Here is a 20942-nt window from a genome sequence, read left to right as displayed (position 1 = left end):
CACCCAGACCCCCCCCCGGTGGCTGGGGGGGGGGTGTGGGCGATATCCCCAGAGATTTGGGTGCCCCCCCCACCCCAAAAAAAAAGGAGCACCCCGGACACTTGGGTGCAGAACTGGGGGCCAGCGGCGTTTTTATTGCGGCTGCGCCGGTGGGAACTGGGTGGAACTGGGGCAAAGGGATGGGGAGGGGGGGGGGTTGTAAATGGGGTAAGGGGCGTGTGGGGGTGGTGGTGGTGGTGGGGGGGGGGGGGGGGGGCCCTATTTTTGGGCCGGGATCATGTCGTCGATGGACTGGTTTCTGCTCCAGCTTCTTCTCCATCTCCACCATGAGCTTGACGCCGTCCACCACCATCTGCACCTGCTCCACCTCGGAGAAGCCCAGGCGGTCGGCGTTGGAGATGTCGAAGACGGCGCCCACGGCCGCCGTGTCCACGCCGCCTGCGGGTGGGGTGGCCAAATCGGGGGGCTCAGCACCCACGACCCCCCCCCCCATCCTCCTGTCCCAACGCCCCTGTCCCCCTTCCAGCCGCTCCCGGACCCCCGCAGCTCTGTGGTCCTTGGGTTTGTGCCCTCTGGTTCTTGTCCCCGTGTCTCTGTGGCCCTATAGCCCTATATCCCATGGGCTTGAGCCCCGTGTCCCTGTGTCCCCGTATCCCCATGGCCGTGTGTCCCTAAATCCCCACGTCCCTGTATCCATGCGTCCCATGTCCCTGTGTCCTTAAATCTCCACGTCCCTGTACCTACATGTGCCTTGTGTCCCCAAATCCCAATGTCCCTGCGCCCATGTGCCCCATGTCCCTTTGTCCCTAAATCCCCACATCCCCATGTCCCTACATCCCCATATCCCTATGTCTGTGCCCCATGTCCCTAAATCCCCCACTCCCTCTACCCATGTGTCCCCCATGTCCCTACACCCCAATATCCCTGTGCCCATGTGCCCCATGTCCCAAAGTCCTTAAATCTCCATGTCCCTGTACCCACCCACATGTGCCTCATGTCCCTAAATCCCTGTGTCCCTACATCCCCATGTCCCTGTGTCCCTAAATCCCCATGTCCCTGTACCCATCTCTCCCATGTCCCCATGTCCCTACATCCCCACGTCCCTGTGCCTCATGTCCCTGTACCCGTGTCCCATGTCCCCATGTCCCTACACCCCCCATATCTCTATGTGCCCTATGTCCCTGTGCCCAAATGTGCCTCATGTCCCTAAATTCCTATGTCCCTGTGTCCCTGAATCCCCATATCCCTGTGCCCCATGTCCCCATGTTCCTAAATCCCCATGTCCCTGTACCCATCTGTCCCATGTCCCCATGTCCCTACACCCCCATATCCCCAAATCAATGTGCCCCATGTCCCTGTGTCCCTAAATCCCCATGTCCCTGTACCCATGCATCCCATGTCCCTATACCCATGGATGTCCCATGTCCCCGTGTCCCTACACCCCCCATCCCTGTGCCCACGTGCCCCATGTCCCTAAATCTCCATGTCCCCGTTCCCTCATACCCACGTCCCTATACCCACGCGTGTCCCTACAACCCCACACCCCTGCGCCCCATGCCCCTGACACCCCCCTTGTCCCCATACCCACATCCCTGTGCCCACAGCCCCAATACCATGCATCCAAGCACCCCACACCCCCTTCCCCTTAATCCCATGCCCCCTTCCCCTTAATCCCACGCCCCCTTCCCTTAATCCCACACCCCCTTCCCCTTAATCCCACGCCCCCAACCCCATATCCCCCCCTTCCCCTTAATCCCAAGACCCCTTCCCCTTAATCCCACGCCCCCTTCCCCTTAATCCCACGCCCCCAACCCCTTAATCCCACGCCCCCTTCCCCTTAATCCCAAAACCCCTTCCCCTTAATCCCACGCCCCCTTCCCCTTAATCCCACGCCCCCTTCCCCTTAATCCCACGCCCCCTTCCCCTTAATCCCACGCCCCCAACCCCATATCCCCCCCCTTCCCCTTAATCCCACACCCCCTTCCCCTTAATCCCACGCCCCCTTCCCCTTAATCCCACGCCCCCAACCCCATATCCCCCCCCTTCCCCTTAATCCCACGCCCCCTTCCCCTTAACCCCACGCCCCCAACCCCAAATCCCCCCGTGTCCCCCGTCCCCGTCCCGACCTGTGCCGCGCTTCTGGAGGCGGAGGCGCTTGAGCACCTCCTCGAATTTGGGGTGCTGGCCTGAGTTTGGGCAGGCGGACGTGGACCCCGCCGCGCAGCCCCGTGCCCAGGTTGGAGGGGCAGGTCAGGATGTAGCCCAGGTGCTCGGTCCACATGAAGGGGTGCCCGGCCTTCTTGAAGATCTCCTCGATCTGCAGGGGACGGGGTGGGGGGGGGACACGGCACGGGGTCATGGACACCCCCCCCCAGCTCCCCATATCCTTAAATCCCCAAATCCCCTAATCCTGTCCCCTATAACCCCTGAAACCCTAATCCCCATGTCCCTCCCCCACTGCCCATATCCCCCCTGTCCCCCAATGCCCCAACCCCTATGGCCCCCAAATCCCAATCCTCATTTCCCCAATTCCCCCCAATTCTCCCCAATCCTCATTGTCCTCCTATGCCCTAGTTCCCAAATCCCCCATGCCCTAATCCCTGTGTCCCCCATGTCCCCCATGCCCTAATCCCAGTGTCCCCCAATGTTCTATTCCCCATGACCCCATGCCCTAAACCTCGTGATTCCCATGCCCTAATCCCTTTATCCTCCATGCCCTAATCTGTGTCCCCATGCCCTAATCCCCTTATCCCCCATGTCCCTACACCCTAATCCCTGTTTTCCCTGCCCTAATCCCCACATCCCCCATATCCCTATGCCCTAATCCCTGTTTTCCCTGCCCTAATCCCCACATCCCACATATCCCCACACCCTAATCCCTGTCTTCCCTGTCCTAATCCCCATGTCCCCCGTACCCTAATCCCTGTGCCCCTCATGTCCTCCCAAACCCTAATCCCATATCCCCATGCCCTAATCCCATACCCCAATGCCCTAATCCCCACACCCCCCATACCCCCATGCCCCCAGCCCCCAACACATCACCCCCAGGGGCCTGCTCCCACATCCCCAAGCCCTCCCACCCCCCCCACATCCCCCCACGTCCCCCCAAATCCCCCCCCCCGGCCCCTTCCCCACCTTCTTGAGGCCGACGCAGAAGCGCCTGAAGACCTCCTTCATGTTGCCCCCCTTCTCCATGGAGATGACGCGGAGGTGGTCCTCCTCGTTCACCCACACCAGGAAGGTCTTGTTGTCATTGTGCCTGCCGGGGGGGGGGCACCCTCAGCACCCCCTGCACCTTTGGGTGCCCCCCCCACCCCCCAAAACACCCCCAGCCCCACACCCACCCCATACATTCGGGAACACCCCAAACTTTGGGCTCCCATTTCACCCCTTTAACAGGGACGGGGGGGTGGGTTTGGGGGTGCCCCCACCCCATGTGGCCCCCCCCACCCCCTGCACCCCCGAAACACCCCCAGCCCCCCACCCACCCCCATACGTTTGGGAACACCCCAAACTTTGGGCCCCCCTAGCAGGGACGGGGGGGGTGGGTTTGGGGGTGCCCCCACCCCATATGGCCCCCCCCCCCACCCCCTGCACCCCCGAAACACACCCAGCCCCACACCCACCCCCCTGCTTTGGGGGACACCCCAAACTTTGGGCTCCCATTTCACCCCTTTAACAGGGACGGGGGGGTGGGTTTGGGGGTGCCCCCACCCCATATGAACCCCCCCACCCCCTGCACCCCCGAAACACACCCAGCCCCCCCAGTCCCACACCCACCCCCCTGCTTTGGGGGACAGCCCAAACTTTGGGCTCCGATTTCACCCCTTTAGCAGGGACGGGGGGTGGGTTTGGGGGTGCCCCCGTCCCATGTGGCCCCCCCCCCACCCCATGTGGCCCCCCCCCGGGTGCCCACCAGATGCCGCGGGCGTCGGGCCAGTCGCGGGCCATGCCGGAGGCCAGCAGCAGGGGGGAGACGGGTTTGTCGAAGAGGAAGTGGTCGTCGATCAGCTGCTGCTGCTCCTGCTCCGTCATGGCCTTCAGCGGGTAGTATTTCCCCTTGAACTCCCCCTCCAGGCTGTTCAGGGCTGAGGGGCGGGGTCAGGACACGCCCAAGACACGCCCTGCCACGCCCACGCCACGCCCATGCCACGCCCGGCCACGCCCGGCCACGCCCGGTCACGCCCGCTCGCCCAGCAGCCTGCCCCAATGCCCAAAGGCCACGCCCCCGAGCCCGCAAGCCACGCCCCCGGATGCCCCAGGTGTGGCCGCATCCGTAAGCCACGCCCATAATCATAAGACACGCCCATACGCATAATAACCACGCCCCCTTTCATGCAAGCCACGCCCCATGCCTCTCCCCGCCATGCCCACACCCAGAGGCCAAGCCCACGCCCAGAGACCACGCCCACACCCAGAGGCCACGCCCCCAAGCCAGCAGTCAACCCATGCCTGCAAACCACGCCCACAGCCAGAAGCCACGCCCCTTGCTTTAAAGCCACGCCCCAAGCCAACAACCACCAGCTCACGCCTGCAAACCCCAACACTGAGACCACGCCCCCATGAGAAAGCCACGCCCACACCGAGGCCACGCCCACACCCCCATAGACCACGCCCACCCCATAGACCACGCCCATCCCATCCCACACCCTAAGCTCCCCTCCTACCCCAGCCCTCCCACTAAGCCTTGCCCCTCCCATATGACCACGCCCCATTTCGTAGACCACGCCCCTTTCCAGCTGGACACGCCCCTTCCAACAGGCCACGCCCCCCTCCGCCAGGCCACGCCCCCTCACCGGTGACGGACAGCTTCTCGATGGCGCGCCGCTCCCCCCGGCTGCAGTGCGGGGGCAGGGAGTACCCCTTGATGCTGCGCCCGGTGCGCACGCGGCTGCTCAGCACGTACTTGGGGTCCAGGTCCTCGCCCCCCTGCACGCAGCACCCGTCTGGGTGACCCCCCCCGATCCCCAAATCCCCCCCATGCCCCTAAATCCATCCCCCATGTCCCCAAATCCCCCCCAATTTCCCCAAATCCTCCAGATGTCCTCAACCCCCCCCCAATTCCCAAATCCCCCCCCCATTTCCCCAAATCCCCCCCCATGTCCCCAAACCCCCTCAATCCCCCAATCCCCCCCCCAATTTGCCCAAATCCTCCCCATGTCCCTAAGTCCCCCCCAATCCCCAAATCCCCCCCCATGTCCCCAAATCCACCCCCGTGTCCCTAAATCCCACCCCAATCCCCAAATCCCCCTATATCCCCAACCCCCCCCAATCCCCAAATCCCCCCCATGTCCCAAATCCCCATGTCCCCAAATCCCCCTCCATGTCCCCAACCCCCCCCATCCCCAAATCCCCCCCCATGTCCCCAAATCCCCCCACACATCCCCAACCCCCCCCCAATCCCCAAATACCCCCATGTTCCCAAATCCACCCCCGTGTCCCTAAATCCCACCCCAATCCCCAAATCCCCCTATATCCCCAACCCCTCCCAATCCCCAAATCCCCCCCATGTCCCAAATCCCCATGTCCCCAAATCCCCCCAAATGTCCCCAACCCCCCCCATCCCTAAATCCCCCCCATATCCCCACACCCCCCCAATCCCCAAATCCCCATATCCCCAAACGCACCCCCTATCCCCAAATCCCCCCCATACCCCCACCCAGTATCCCCCCGCCACCCAAACCCCACTGCTCCCCACCTCCCGAGCACCCCCCACGCCCCCCCCCACCCCAAATATGCCCCCCCCCAGGCAGCACCTTGAGGTTCTCGTGGTTGAGGTCGGTGCGGTGCTTGTCGGTGGGTTTGTAGCCGCCGTGGCGGTCCTGGATGACGGGGTCGAAGAGCTCCTTGAACACCTCGTAGGACTCCTCGTCCCCGGCCACGCAGCCCACCGTCATGATGAAGGGGTGTCCTGCGGGGCGGGGGGGGTCAGTGGCACGCGGCCGGGGGGGACAATGGCACGGGGACAGTGGCACCAGGGACAATGGCACTGGGGATGGCATGGGGATAATAGCATGGGGACGATGGCACTGGGGACAATGGCACTGGGGCACTGGGGATGGCACGGGGATAATGGCACCAGGGACAATGGCACTGGGGCACTGGGGATGGCACCAGGGACAATGGCACTGGGGACAATGGTACTGGGGCACCAGGGATGGCACAGGGACAGTGGCACTGGGGACAATGGCACTGGGGCACTGGGGATGGCATGGGGACAATGGCACTGGGGACAATGGTACTGGGGCACCAGGGATGGCATGGGGACAATGGCACCAGGGACAATGGCACTGGGGACAATGGCACTGGGGCACCAGGGATGACACCAGGGACAATGGCACTGGGGCACTGGGAATGGCACAGGGACAATGGCACTGGGAACAATGGCACTGGAGCATTGGGAACAACAGACTGGGGCACTGGGGCCAATGGCACTTGGGGACAATGGCACTTGGGGACAATGACACTGGGGCACTGGGGATGGCATGGGGACAATTGACTGGGGCACTGGGGATGGCACTGGGGTCAATGGACCAGGGCACTGGGGCACCAGTGATGGAACTGGGCTGGGGTCAAGGAACCAGGGCACCGGGGACAATGGCACTTGGGGACAGTGGCACTTGGGGACAGTGGCACTTGGGGACAGTGGCACTGGGGCACTGGGGATGGCATGGGGACAATTGACCGGGGCACTGGGGACAACAGACTGGGGCAACGAGGAACTGGGGATGGCACTGGGGTCAATGGACCAGGGCACTGGGGCACCAGTGATGGAACTGGGCTGGGGACAAGGAACCAGGGCACCAGGGACAATGGCACCAGGGACAATGGCACTTGGGGACAGTGGCACTTGGGGACAAGGGGGCCGCACGCACCGGGGTTGTCGACGCCGGTCTGGATGACGTCGTCCAGCGTGAAGCCGCTGGGGGTCTCCTTGTCGCGCAGGCGCTGGTAGAGGGCGGGGGTCAGCACCTTGGCCATGTGGTTGTTGTGCTTGGAGAGGTCGGGGAACTCCTCCTCCGCCGAGAACTTCAGCTTGTGCTTGTTGTGGGTGTTGCTGAACGGCATGGCGGCGGGCTGCGGGCACGGCGGGACATGGCGTGACACGGCGTGACATGGGGTGACACGGCGTGACATGGGGTGACACGGCATGACACGGCGTGATATGGTGTGATATGGTGTGACATGGCATGACATGGCTTGACATGGTGTGACACGGCATGACACAGCGTGATATGATGTGACATGGCGTGACATGGGGTGACACAGCGTAACATGGGGTGACACAGCGTGATATGGTGTGACGTGGTGTGACATGGCGTGATATGGTGTGACATGGCGTGATATGGTGTGACACGGCGTGACATGGGGTGACACGGCGTGACATGGCGTGATATGATGTGACATGGCATGACATGGCGTGACATGGCGTGATACGGTGTGACGTGGTGTGACATGGTGTGAGATGGGGTGACACGGCGTGACATGGTGTGACACGGTGTGATATGGTGTGACATGGCGTGACATGGCATGACATGGCGTGATATGGGGTGACATGGCGTGACATGGCGTGACATGGCGTGACACGGCATGATATGGTGTGATATGGTGTGACATGGCGTGACATGGCGTGATATGGTGTGATATGGTGTGACATGGCGTGACATGGCGTGATATGGAGTGACACGGCGTGACACGGCGTGATATGATGTGACATGGCGTGACATAGCATGATGTGGGGTGATATGGTGTGACAGGACACAGCATGACAGGGGGCATGGTGTGACACGGCGTGACACAGTGTGACATGGCATGACATGGTGTGATGTGGTGTGACATGGGACACTATGACACGGGACATGGCACGACACAGAGTGACACGGGGCATGGTTTGACATGGGACATGGTGTGACAGCGTGACATGGGACACAGCATGACATGGGACATGGCGTGACACAGGGCATGGCGTGACACAGGGCGGTGTGACACGGGTGACAGGCAGCATGGCACAACACAGAGCATGGTGTGACACAGGGCATGTCGTGACATGGGGCATGTCGTGACATAGGACACAGAGCAGGACGTGGCACAGCCACCAGTGTAGCCCTGGCTCCGAGCACGGCACAACATTGGGCATGGCATGACATGGGGCATATCGTGACATGGGGCATGTCGTGACATGGGGCACATCGTGACACAGGGCACAGAACAGGGTATGGCAGGGCCACCAGGACAGCCTGGGCACAGCAGTTGGGGGGCATGTCGTGACACAGGACATATCGCGACACGGGGTATGTCACGACATGGGGCACGTCGCGACACGGGGCACGTCGCAACCACCCAATCAGCCCAGGAACAGGGGGCTGGGCACATGGGGGTGGGACACGGAGGGGGGGGGGGGGGCGTGGCCACGATGTGGGCGTGGCCTTAAGGGGGCGTGGCCACGATGGGCGTGGTTCGTGTGGGCGGGGCTATGGGGAGGGGGGCGTGGCCGGGCCAGATTTGGCCGGGGCTGCGCGGGGGCTTTTTATAGCCCGGTGCTGGGGGGGGGGGGGGGGGCAACAACGGGGCACCGGGGGGGGGGGGGGGGGGGGAACCGGTCCCGGTCCCGGGGTCGGTCCTGGGGGGTTCCCGGGGGGGTCTCACCGGGGGGGGTTCCCACCGGGGGGGGGGGTCTCACCCGGTTCCCGTTAACCCGGGGGGGTCCGGTTGGCACCGGGGGGGGTCCCACGGGGTGGGGGGGGTCTCCCCGGGGGGGGGTTCCCACCGAGAGGGGTCTCACCGGGGGGGGGGTTCACCGGAGGGGGGGTCTCACCCGGTTCCCGTTAACTCGGGGAGGGTCCGGTTGGCACCGGGGGGGGGGTCCCACCGGGGGGGGTCCGGTGCTGCCGGTCCCGGGGGGGGGGGGCATGGAGGGGGGGGGTCTCGGGGCTTACCTGGGGGGCGCGGAGCGGAGCGGGCGGAGCGGCACCGGCGGGGCTGGCGGCGAGCACCGGGGCCGCCCCCGGCTTTTATCGCCCCCGAGCCCCCCCCGGACCCGCCCCCGCCCCGCCCGGCCACGGGGACCCGAGGGCACCGAGGGGGGACCGGGGGGGGACCGAACCGGGGGGACCGGGGGGCTCAGAGCGGGGCAGGGGGGTTGGGGGGGGGTCACCGGGACCGGGATGGGGCTGGGGGGGGGGGGGGCACCGGGACCGGGACCGGGCTGGGTCCGGTGGAACCGAGCGGGGGTCGGCGCTGCCGGAGCGGCCGCCGGGAGGGGGGAGACCCCCCCGGAACCCCCCCCCGGATCCGCCCCCGGTGTCGGGTGGTCGCTGGGCTCCGGGCCCGGCACCTGCCGGCCCCGGTATGCGCGGCCCGGCCCCGAGCGCCGCCGCTGTGCGGGTGCACGGCCTGCGGGGGCACGGGGCACGGTTGCACACCCCCCCTGGGTGCACACACCCCCTGGGTGCACGCTGCACGGTTGCACACCAAATATTTGCACGCTGCACGGTTGCACGGTGCACACCCCATGGGTGCACGCTGCACGGTTGCACACCACGCAGTTGCATGGTGCATGGGTGCACGGTGCACAGTGCACGGTTGCACACTATATGGTTGCACACCACATGGTTGCATGGTGCACAGTGCACGGTTGCACACTATATGGTTGCACACCACATGGTTGCATGGTGCACAGTGCATGGTTGCACACCACACAGTTGCACGTTGCACCGTTATACACCACACAGTTGCATGGTGCACGTTGCACGGTTGCACACCACACAATTGCATGGTGCATGGTTGCATGGTGCACAGTGCACATTTGCACGCTACATGGTTGCACACCACACGGTTGCACGGTGCACAGTGCACATTTGCACACCACACGGTTGCACAGTGCACGTTGCATGGTTGCACACCACACAGTTGCACGGTGCATGGTTGCACGGTGCACAGTGCACATTTGCACGCTACCTGGTTGCACACCACACAGTTGCACGGTGCACAATCACACAGTCCATAGTTGCACGGTGCATGGTGCACAGTTGCACACTACATGTTTGCACACTACACGGTTGCACGGCTGCTCAGCACACAGTCACACCATGCACATCGCACACTTGCACACCACACAGTCACACTGTGCACGGTTGTGTGGTGCACAGTGCACGTTTGCACACCACATGGTTGCACACTACACGGTTGCACGGTGCACAGTTGCTCAGCATACAGCTGCAGGGTGCACGATGCATGGTTGCACACCAGAGGTGTACAGCACACAGCTGCATGGTTGCACACCACATGGTTGCACAGTGCACAGTTCACGGTTGCACACTGCATGGTTGCACGCTGCACGCTTGCATGCTGCATGGGGCAGGTTGCACGCTGCACGGGGCAGGTTGCACGTTGCATGGGGCAGGTTGCATGCTGCATGGAGCACGTTGCACGTTGCACGGGCCAGGTTGCATGTTGCACGGGATGGGTTGCACGTTGCACACTGCTCGTTGCACACCAGCACCGTGCACCCCTGGGGGGCACCCAGCACCCCACGGGCTGCAGTGGGTGGCCCTGGGTGCTGGCCTTGGCTGACCTTGATGGGTGACAGCCACCACGGCTCCAGTTATGCTCCCACAGGGCCTGTACTGGGAGCACTGGGAGCACTGGGAGACCAGCAGGGAGGGAGCAAACCCCAGGCTCAGGCAGCGTGGGCAAATGGTGACAGGGGACAAAGGGACACTGGGGGGGGGGGGGGCACATATTGGGAGTGCCCCCACGGGTGACACCGGCCCCATGCAGGGGGGGGGTGCCCGTGGGGGGCGCACCCAAGCCCCCAGCCCCACATGGGGGGGTGCTGGGGGGTGGGGGGAGCACCCAAGGGTGGGGGGGGGGGGGGGCTGCGTCCCCGCGCCCTGACCCCGTTGAGGATCCGCTGGATCAGGGCAATTCAAGCCGGGGGGGGGTGGGGGGGCGGCTCCGAGCCCCCCCCTCACGCCCGGTATTTTTAGGCCGGGTTGGGTTTCGCGGCCGGATCCGGTGTCGGCGCTGGGGACCCCAACGGGGGGCACGGGAAGGGCGGTAGGAACCTGGGGGGGGGGGGGGCACCCATGGGTGGGGAAGGGGGTGGCATTGGGAACCCCCCCCCGCACCCCAAAACGGTGGAGGGTGTCCCCATGGGGAAACTGAGGCACGGAGTGTGTGTGGGGGGACCCGAATTGCTGGTGGGGGGGTCCCACACCTGTGGGGTGCCCCATAGGGTGCCTCCCCCCCCACCACCCATGGGTGCCCCGTTAACAGGGTGCTGCTGGCACAAGGGGGTGGCCATGGGGGGGACCCTGGGGACATGGGGACAGTGGGGACATGGGGTGCCAGGGACAGGGGGACAATGGGGACAATAGGGCCCTGGGGACTTGGGGTGCTGGGGACCCTGGGGACCTTGGGGACATGGGGTGCCAGGGACAGGGGGACAATGGGGACACTGGGGACAACAGGATCGTGGGGACATGGGGTGCCAGGGACCCTGGGGACATGGGGTGCTAGGGACAAGGGGACAATGGGGACACTGGGGAGCCAAGGAAATGGGGTGCCAGGGACATGGGGACCTTGGGGACATGGGGTGCTGGGGACATGGGGACAATGGGGACCCTGGGCACACGGGGACCCTGGGTGCCAGCAACACGGGGACAATGGGACCCAGGCTGTGGGGGCTGGGGGGGCACTTTTGGGGCCGGGGGGGCCACGAGCCTGCTCCTACCCATCCCTCCCTGCAGCGGGGGCACCACAGCCCCCACCCCAAAAAAAAAAAGTTGAGGGGGGAGCACAGGGGGGACAGAGACACGGGGTGGGGGGCGGGGGTCCCGCCTGCAGCTGCTTTATTTTGGGAACACTGGGGGGGGGTGGGGGGGGTGGGTCCCAATGTGCGGCTCCAGCAGGACTGGGGGGGGTCCAGGTCCTGCTCTGTGTGAGCGGGGGGGCTCCAGACCCCACCCCAAATATATGGGGGGGGTCCAGGTCCTGCTCTGTGTAACAGGGGGGCTCCAGCCCCCACCCCAAATACAGGGGGGGGGCTCCAGATCCTAGTCCATGTGATCGGGGGGAGGTGTCCAGATCCCAATCCAAGTTGGGGGGGGGGACCCAGATCCCCCTCCCTGTGCTCGGGGGGGGCTCCAGCCCCCACCCCAAACACACGGGGGGGGGACCTGGGCCCCGCTCCACCCCCACAGGGGGGGATCTCCGTCCCCCTCCCCACCGCTGGGGGCTCTCCCGATCCCCTTCCACGCACACAGTGGTGGTCTGGGGGGGTCAAGTCTTGCTCCGAGCGTGTCGGGGGGGGGTCGCCGCCCCCCCCAGCCTCAAGCCTGCTGGGCGATCTGCTCGATCCTCTGCAAAACCTCCTCCGACTGCAGCTGCTCCAGCGTCAGCAGCGACAGCCCCAGCTGGTCCTCCTACCCCGGGGGGGCCGACGTCAGAGCGAGTTGGGGGGGGGTCCCAAAAAAACCCCCAAAAAATAAATAAAAAGGGTCCTCACCTTCTGGAAGGGCTGGGCCATCTGCCGCAGGAAGAATTTGGCCACTTGCACGGCCTCGTCCACCGTCAGGTTGAGGTTGGCGTCGGAGATGTGCTCCTGGATCCACCGCGGCAGCTTGCCCCGCTTGTCCGCCCGGGCGAAACGCTGCGCCACGGGGGGGGTCACGAGAAGGAATTTAGTGTTTTTTTTTTTAATTTTTAACCCCCCCTCAGCCCGTGCCAGCAGCTGGCACCCACCTTATCGGCGAAGACCATGAGGCCGTAGTCGGTTTTGCCGCGCAGAGCCCGGCCGACGCACTGGGCGGCGTGGCGCATGGCGTCGAAGGTGAGGAAATCGTTCTCCCGGATCTGGAATTGGTCCCGCAGGTACTCCAGGCGTGCCTGGGGGCGGGGGGGGGACACGAAGATCTTTAGGGGGTCGGGGGGGGGGCTGCTCTGACAGTGGGGTGCCCCTCTAGGGTCTTGCGGTGCCCCCACCGGGGGTCCGCTGCAGCCCGTGGGGTGTGCGCCCCCGTGCACCGCTGTGTTCCCCGGGTGCCTGGTGGGGTCCCTGGGGGTCCTGGGGGTCCCCCATTGGGTCCCCTGGGTGCCTGGTGGGGTCCCAAGGGGGTCTTGGTGGTCCCCAGGGTGCCCCATTGCATCCCATGGGTGATCAGTGGGGTCCCAGGAGGGTCCTGGTGGTCCCCAGGGTGCCTCACTGTGTCCTATGGGTGCCTGTTGGGGTCCCAGGAGGGTCCTGGTGGTCCCCACCATGTCCCATGGGTGCCCCCCTGTGGCACCAGCACGTCCTGCAGGTCCCCAGGGTGTCCCACCATGTCCCACAGGTGCCTGGTGGGCTCCCAGGGGGGTCCTGATGGTCCCCAGGGTGCCCCATTGTGTCCCATGGGTGCCCAGTGGAGTCCCAGGGGGCTCTTGGTGGTCCCCAGTGTTCCCCATTGTGTCCCATGGGTGCTCACTGGGGTCCCAGGAGGGTTCCTGGTGGTCCCCGGGGTGCCCCACTGTGTCCCATGGGTGACCAGTGGGGTCCCAGGAGGGTCCCGGTGGTCCCCAGGGTGCCCCACTGTGTCCCATGGGTGCCCCCCTGTGGCACCAGCACATCCTGCAGGTCCCCAGGGTGCCCCATTGTGTCCCATGGGTGACCAGTGGGGTCCCAGGGGGGTCCTGGTGGTCCCCAGGGTGCCCCATTGTGTCCCATGGGTGCCCAGTGGAGTCCCAGGGGGGTCCTGGTGGTCCCCAGGGTGCCCCACTGTGTCCCATGGGTGCCTGTTGGGGTCCCAGGAGGGTCCTGGTGGTCCCCAGGGTGCCCCATTGCATCCCATGGGTGATCAGTGGGGTTCCAGGGGGGTCCTGGTGGTCCCCAGGGTGCCTTACCTTGTCCCATGGGTGCCCCCCTGTGTCACCAGTACATCCCACCAGTCCCCAAAGTGCCCCACCGTGTCCCATGGGTGCCCCCCTGTGGCACCAGCACATCCTGCAGGTCCCCAGGGTGCCCCATTGTGTCCCATGGGTGACCAGTGGGGTCCCAGGAGGGTCCTGGTGGTCCCCAGGGTGCCCCATTGCATCCCATGGGTGATCAGTGGGGTCCCGGGGGGGTCCTGGTGGTCCCCAGGGTGCCCCCCGCTGTCCCCACGCCCCTCACCTTCAGGATGCGGCTCTGGGTGTAGACGTAGGGCACCCCGAACATGACCACGGCCCTCCCGTAGTGGTGCACTGCGGGGTGGGGGGGGGACACACGGTGACACGGGGGACACCGGAGGGGGGGGAGCCACGTCCGCGTCCCCCCCCCACGTCCCCCTCCCCTCCCCGAACTTGTCCCCGTCCCTCACCGAAGTCGATGCCCTCCGACACCTTGCCCCGGGCCACCGAGAGCAGGATGGCACCGCGGCCGTTCTCGCAGGCCTGCCGAAAAACAGAGCCGGGTCACCCCCTGGGGACAGCACCCAGGGGACACCAGGGGACACCAGGGGATGGGGACAGCACCCAGGGGACACCAGGGGATGGGGACAGTCCCGAGAGGACAGGGATGGCCCCCAAGGGGACCCCAAAGGACAGGGAGAGCCCTAGGGGATGGGGACAGCCCCCAGGGGACCCCAAGTGAGGGGGACAGCCCCAAGGGGAACCCAGGGGACAGAGAGAGCCCCCAAGGGACCCCAGAGGATGGGGACAGCTCCCAGGGGATGGGGATGGCCCCAAGGGAAGGGGACAGCCCCCAGAGGACCCAGGGGACAGGGACAACCCCAAGGGGACCCCAGGGGACGGGGACAGCCCCCAGGGGACCCCAGGGGATGGGGATGGCTCCCAGGGGATGGGGATGGCCCCAAGGGAAGGGGACAGCCCCCAAGGGACCCCAGAGGACAGGGACAGCCCCAAGGGGACCCCAGGGGACCCGAAGGGATGGGGACAGCCCCCAGGGGACAGGGACAACCCCAAGGGACCCCAGAGGACGGGGACAGCCCCAAAGGGACCCTAGGGGATGGGGACAGCCCCAAGGGGACCCCAGGGGATGGGGACAGCCCCAAGGGGACCCCAGGGGATGGGGACGGACCCCAGGGAATGGGGATGGCTCCCAGGAGATGGGGACAGCCCCAAGGGGACCCCAGGGGACCCCAAGGGATGGGGACAGCTCCCAGGGGATGGGGACAGCCCCAAGGACCCCAGGGGACAGGGACAGCCCCAAGGGGACCCCAGGGGATGGGGACAACTCCAAGGGGACCCCAGGGGATGGGGACAACTCCAAGGGGACCCCAGGGGACAGGGAGAGCCCTAGAGGATGGGGATGGCTCCCAAGGGACCCCAGAGGACGGGGACAGCCCCAAGGGGACCCCAGAGGATGGGAACAGCCCCAAAGGGACCCCAGGGGACAGGGACAACCCCAAGGGGACCCCAAGGGCCGGGGCCAGCCACCTCCTGGTACTTCTCCAGGGCCATACTGGTCTCGGCCCCGTCCTGCGTCTCGATGAAGATGAGCTTGTTGCGCTGGATGTTCTCCAGGATGCCCTGGGATGGGGACACCAAAGGGGACAAAGGGGACACAGGGGACACAGGGGACACAGGGGACAGCGTGAGCGAGGCGGGGGCCACCCGAGGGCCCTTTTTGGGGGCGGATTTGGGGTCGCCTACCTGCTCGTACCAGGAGGCCACGATGTTCTCCATGTACTGGTAGCTGGTGAAGAAGGCGACGAGGCCGTCGGGGACCACGGCCGACAGCTCCAGCAGCAGGTTCCCGTAGTTGCGGATGACGGCTGAGCCCCGGGGTCACTCGGGGTGCCCCCAAAAGACCCCAAATAACACCCCCCCCCCGGCCCCGTAACCCCGTCCCCGCTCTGTGACATGTAACCGTGTCCCTGTCCCCGCTCTGTGCTGTAGGATGGTGTTCTTGTAGTCCCTGATCCCATAACCCTGTCCCTGTCCCTATAACCATGTCCCTGTCACCTCCCCGATCCCATAACCCTGCCCCTGTCCCTATAACCCTGTCCCTGTCCCTATAACCATGTCCCTGTCCTCCCTGATCCCATAACCCTGTCCCTGCCCCTATAACCATGTCCCTGTCCTCCCTGATCCCATAACCGTGTCCCTGTCCCTATAACCATGTCCCTATCCTCTCTGATCCCATAACCACATCCCTGTCCCTATAACCATGTCCCTGTCCTCTCCCTGTGCCCTATAACCATGTCCCTGTCCTCCCTGATCCCATAACCGTGTCCCTGCCCCTATAACCGTGTCCCTGTCCCTTCCCTGTGCCCTATAACCATGTCCCTGTCCCCCCCCCAATGTCCCTGTCCCTTTGTCCCCAGACCCAACCCTGCCCCCCCCCCATGCCCCTGCCGCCCCCCCAGGATGTCCCTGCCCCCCCCCAGGTGTCCCTGCCCCCCCCCCGTGTCCCTGTCCCCCCCCATGTCCCTGTCCCCCCCCTGTGTCCCTGCCCCCCCCCCCCCCATGTCCCTGTCCCCCCCCCGTGTCCCTGTGTCCCCCCCCCGGTGTCCCTGTCCCTTCATCCCCATCCCTGTCCCCCCCCATGTCCCTGCCCCCCCCCCAGGATGTCCCTGCCCCCCCCAGGTGTCCCTGTCCCCCCCCAGGTGTCCCTGCCCCCCCCAGGTGTCCCTGTCCCCCCCCCGGTGTCCCTGTCCCTTCATCCCCATCCCTGTCCCCCCCCATGTCCCTGTCCCCTTGTCCCCATTCCCATCTCTTTTCCCCCCCTGTATCCCTGTCCCCCCCTCAGTGTCCCTGCCCCCCCCAGGTGTCCCTGCCCCCCCCCAGTGTCCCTGTCCCCCCCCCGGTGTCCCTGTCCCTTCATCCCCACCCCTGTCCCCCCCCGTGTCCCTGTCCCTTTGTCCCCAGACCCAACCCTGCCCCCCCCCCAATGTCCCTGCCCCCCCCAGGTGTCCCTGCCCCCCCCTGGTGTCCCCGTCCCCCCCCCATGTCCCTGTCCCCCCCCCAGTGTCCCTGTCCCCTACCGATGTCCTCTCTGGTCTCGAACTTGGAGCTGATGGCCACCTGGTCATTGCCCCGACCCACGATCTGGGGGGGGGGGGGGGGGGACACAAAAGGTGACAATGGGGTCCCCAAATGTCCCCCCCCCCCCCCCAAATGTCCCCGTCCCCCCCCCAAAGCTCACCATGGGGCACAGGCAGGTCCGCGCCAGCGTCATGGTGAAGGTCGCCATGGTAACGGGGCGAAAATCCAGGATTTTGGGGTAAATGTCCAGGGGGGACAGGGTCTGGGGGGAGGGGGGGGGGGAAAAAAAGGGGGGGGGTCAGATCTGGTGGGTCCCATGGTGGGGGGGGATATAGAGGGAATGGGGGGGGCGAGGGGGGGTGGGGGGGACATGGGGACATGGGGGGGACATGGGGGGGTCCTGGGGACATGGGGGGGACATGGGGGGGTCCTGGGGGGGCGGTGGGGGATGTGGGGACGTAGGGGGACATAGGGGGGTCACGGGGGGGGGCATGGGGGGGACATGGGGGGGGACATGGGGTCATGGGGGGGACATGGGGTCATGGGGGGGTCCTGGGGGGTGGTGGGGGATGTGGGGACATGGGGGGGACACGGGGACATGACAGGGTCATGGGGGGGACATGGGGTCATGGGGGGGGGACATGGGGGGTCCTGGGGGGGACATGGGGGGGGACATGGGGTCATGGGAGGACATGGGGGGGTCCTGGGGACATGGGGGGGACATGGGGGGGTCCTGGGGGGGTGGTGGGGGATGTGGGGACATGGGGGGGACACGGGGACATGACAGGGTCATGGGGGGGACATGGGGTCATGGGGGGGGACATGGGGGGTCCTGGGGGGTCCTGGGGGGGCAGCAGGGGATGGGGGGACATAGGGGGGCCGTGGGGGGGTCATGGGGGGGGCATGGGGTCATGGGGGGGTCATGGGGGGGGCATGGGGTCATGGGGGGGGCATGGGGGGGGTCCTGGGGGGGCCATGGGGGGGCCATGGGGGGGTCCTGGGGACAGGGGGGGGACATGGGGGGGACACAGGGGGGTCCTGGGGGGGCGGTGGGGGACGTGGGGACATGGGGGGGGCACAGGACATGACAGGGTCATGGGGGGGACATGGGGGGTCCTGGGGGGGGGACATGGGGGGTCCTGGGGGGCAGCAGGGGATGGGGGGACATAGGGGGGCTGTGGGGGGGTCATGGGGGGTCCTGGGGACATAGGGGGGACATGGGGTCATGGGGGGGGACATGGGGGGTCCTGGGGGGTCCTGGGGGGGCAGCAGGGGATGGGGGGACATAGGGGGGCCATGGGGGGGTCATGGGGGGGGGCATGGGGGGGACATGGGGGGGACATGGGGTCATGGGGGGGACCATGGGGGGTCCTGGGGGGTCCTGGGGGGGTCCTGGGGACATGGGGGGGACATGGGGGGGTCCTGGGGGGGCGGTGGGGGACGTGGGACATGGGGGGGGCACGGGGACATGACAGGGTCATGGGGGGGACATGGGGTCATGGGGGGGGACATGGGGGGTCCTGGGGGTCCTGGGGGGGTCCTGGGGACATGGGGGGGACATGGGGGGGGGACATGGGGTCATGGGAGGACATGGGGGGGTCCTGGGGACATGGGGGGGACATGGGGGGGTCCTGGGGGGGCGGTGGGGGATGTGGGGACATGGGGGGGGCACAGGGACATGACAGGGTCATGGGGGGGACATGGGGTCATGGGGGGGGACATGGGGGGTCCTGGGGGGGCAGCAGGGGATGGGGGGACACAGGGGGCCGTGGGGGGGTCATGGGGGGGTCCTGGGGACATGGGGGGGACATGCGGGGGATATGGGGGGGTCATGGGGACATGGGGGGGGGCCTGGGGGGGCGGTGGGGGATGTGGGGGGCCATGGGGGGCCATGGGGGGGGGGTCCCGGGGGACATGACAGGGTCATGGGGGGGACACAGGTGGGAAATGGGGACGGGGGGGGACACGGGGGGAACACGGGGGGGACACGGGATCATGGGGGGGTCCCGGGGGGTCCCGGGGGGGGGCAGGGACTGACCCCCGAGGTGATGATGACGGACTGGAAGCGCTCGAAGACGGGTTTGATGGCGATGGAGGCGTCCATGCAGCTTGCGGGGGGGGGCACACAGGTGACACCAGTGCCCCCCCACAACCCTCCAGAGCCCCCCCCCAAAATTCTGTGCCCCCCACCCTAAATCTCTGCCCCCCTGCCCCCAGCATTGGGGCAGGACCTCCCCATAGCCCCCCATGACCCCCCCCAGCACCCCCCACGACCCCTCCAGCCCCCCTGTGCCCCCCCAAAAAAAAACCTGTGCCCCCCCCAAAAAAAAACCGTGCCCCCCCAAACCTCCCTGTGCCCCCCCCAGCCCCTTTTCCCCCCCCAAAAAAAAACATGTCCCCCCTAAAAGCCCTATAACTCCCCCCAAAAAAACCTGTACCCCCCCAAAAAAAACCCTGTGCCCCCCCCAAACCTTTTGTGCCCCCCCCAGCCATTTTTCCACCCCCTGTGCCCCCCCCAGCCATTTTTCCCCCCCCCCGTGCCCCACCTGAAGTGCAGGATGGGGTTGGAGATGGTGGGGGTCCTGTCATCGAAGGGCTCGATGATGATGGTGAAGCCTGGAAAAAAAGGGGGGGGGGCACATAAATACGCGGGGGGGGCACTCATAAATTGGGGGGGCACCCAGCAGGGCCCCCCCCACAACCGCAGGGCCCCCCCCACATCGCCTATTCCCCCCCCAACCTCCCCATCCCCACAGCCCAACGCCCGATCCGGCGTGGATTAAAGAGGGAAGGGGGCAAAAATAAAAAGGCCGGGGGGGGCTCAAAGGTGGTGGCCCCCCCCGGAGAGAGCCCCCCCCCGGGAAAAAAAAGGGACCTTTGGAGTAGGTGCTGACGAGGGTGGCGAAGTTGGAGACCAGGGTGATGGCGGAGAAGTCGGCCACGTCGGCGATCTCCAGCGTGCGCAGCAGCGAGCGCAGGCGCTCGGCGCAGAACCTGGGGGGGGGGACGGGGACACGGGGGGGGGGACACGTCACTCCTGGGGGGGTGACGGCACCCCTGGGGGGGTGATGGCACCCCTGGGGGGGTGATGGCACTCGTGGGGGGGGTGTGATGGCACCCACGGGGGGGGAAATGCCCTGGGGAAGAGGGGGGTGAGCTGGAGGGGATGTGGTGTGTTGGGGGGGGACGTGGTGGCATGGGGGGGGCACGATGGCACCTGGGGGGGTGATGGCACTCGGGGGGGGGTGATGGCACTCGGGGGGGGGGTGATGGCACTCGTGGGGGGGTGATGGCACTCGTGGGGGGGGCGTGATGGCACCCACGGGGGGGAAATGCTCTGGGGAGGGTGAGCTGGAGGGGACGTGTTGGGGGGACACGGTGATGTGGGGGGGTTATGGTGACATGGGGGGGCACGATGGCACCTGGGGGGGTGATGGCACCCCTGGGGGGGTGATGGCACTCGTAGGGGGGGTGATGGCACTCGTGGGGGGGGCGTGATGGCACCCACAGGGGGGGAAATGCCCTGGGGAAGAGGGGGGGAGCTGGAGGGGATGCGTTGGGGACATGGTGACATGGGGGGGGACATGGTGACATGGGGGGGGGACACAGCACCCTGGGGGGCCCGTGTCACCTGGAGGGGTCTCACATCACCCTGGGGGGGTTCATGTCACCCTGGGGGGGGCACATGGCATCCCAAAGTGGGGGGGGACACTGTCCCAATGACAGAGGGGGTGAAAAATGTCACCATGGATAGGGGACAACGGTGTCCTGGGGGGGGGGTGACACCACCCTGGGGGGGCTCCCATCACCCCGGGGGGGGGATACCTCACCTGGGGGGGGGTCACATCATCCCAAAACGAGGGGGGGGGGGGCACTATTTTAGGTTTGGGGGGGGGGGTTGAACCACCCCCAAGCGGATCCCAGGCACCAGCGGCCACCAGGGGGGTCTCCGCCTTTTCGGGCACGGAAAGGGGGGGTGG

At 66.4% G+C, this 20942-nt stretch overlaps 2 protein-coding genes across 2 annotated transcripts; both read right to left on the bottom strand.

The window, feature by feature from the left end:
• Window positions 1–106: 106 nt before the first annotated feature.
• CKM (creatine kinase, M-type) lies at window positions 107–9018 on the bottom strand. Its single transcript, XM_084304210.1, is given in 10 exon segments — window positions 107–300; window positions 302–438; window positions 2127–2187; window positions 2189–2317; window positions 3136–3259; window positions 3917–4088; window positions 4797–4929; window positions 5757–5911; window positions 6876–7077; window positions 8937–9018. Coding segments are annotated over 9 exon segments (1146 nt in total). The 5' UTR covers window positions 7069–7077; window positions 8937–9018; the 3' UTR covers window positions 107–258.
• Window positions 9019–11836: 2818 nt separating this feature from the next.
• ERCC2 (ERCC excision repair 2, TFIIH core complex helicase subunit) lies at window positions 11837–20628 on the bottom strand (the record flags this gene model as incomplete). Its single annotated transcript, XM_084304180.1, has 14 exons — window positions 11837–12425; window positions 12509–12652; window positions 12745–12888; window positions 14147–14217; window positions 14334–14406; window positions 15412–15504; window positions 15628–15749; window positions 16962–17025; window positions 17123–17224; window positions 19001–19070; window positions 19509–19578; window positions 19838–19999; window positions 20385–20485; window positions 20609–20628. 14 exons carry the CDS (start codon window positions 20626–20628, stop codon window positions 12333–12335), a joined length of 1329 nt encoding a protein of 442 aa, XP_084160306.1. The 3' UTR covers window positions 11837–12332.
• Between the last annotated feature and the right edge of the window lie 314 nt (window positions 20629–20942).

The sequence above is a fragment of the Netta rufina genome (assembly GCF_964035555.1).
Source record: "Netta rufina genome assembly, chromosome: 36".
Lineage (NCBI taxonomy): Eukaryota > Metazoa > Chordata > Aves > Anseriformes > Anatidae > Netta > Netta rufina.
This window is presented reverse-complemented; position numbering and strand designations above follow the sequence as displayed.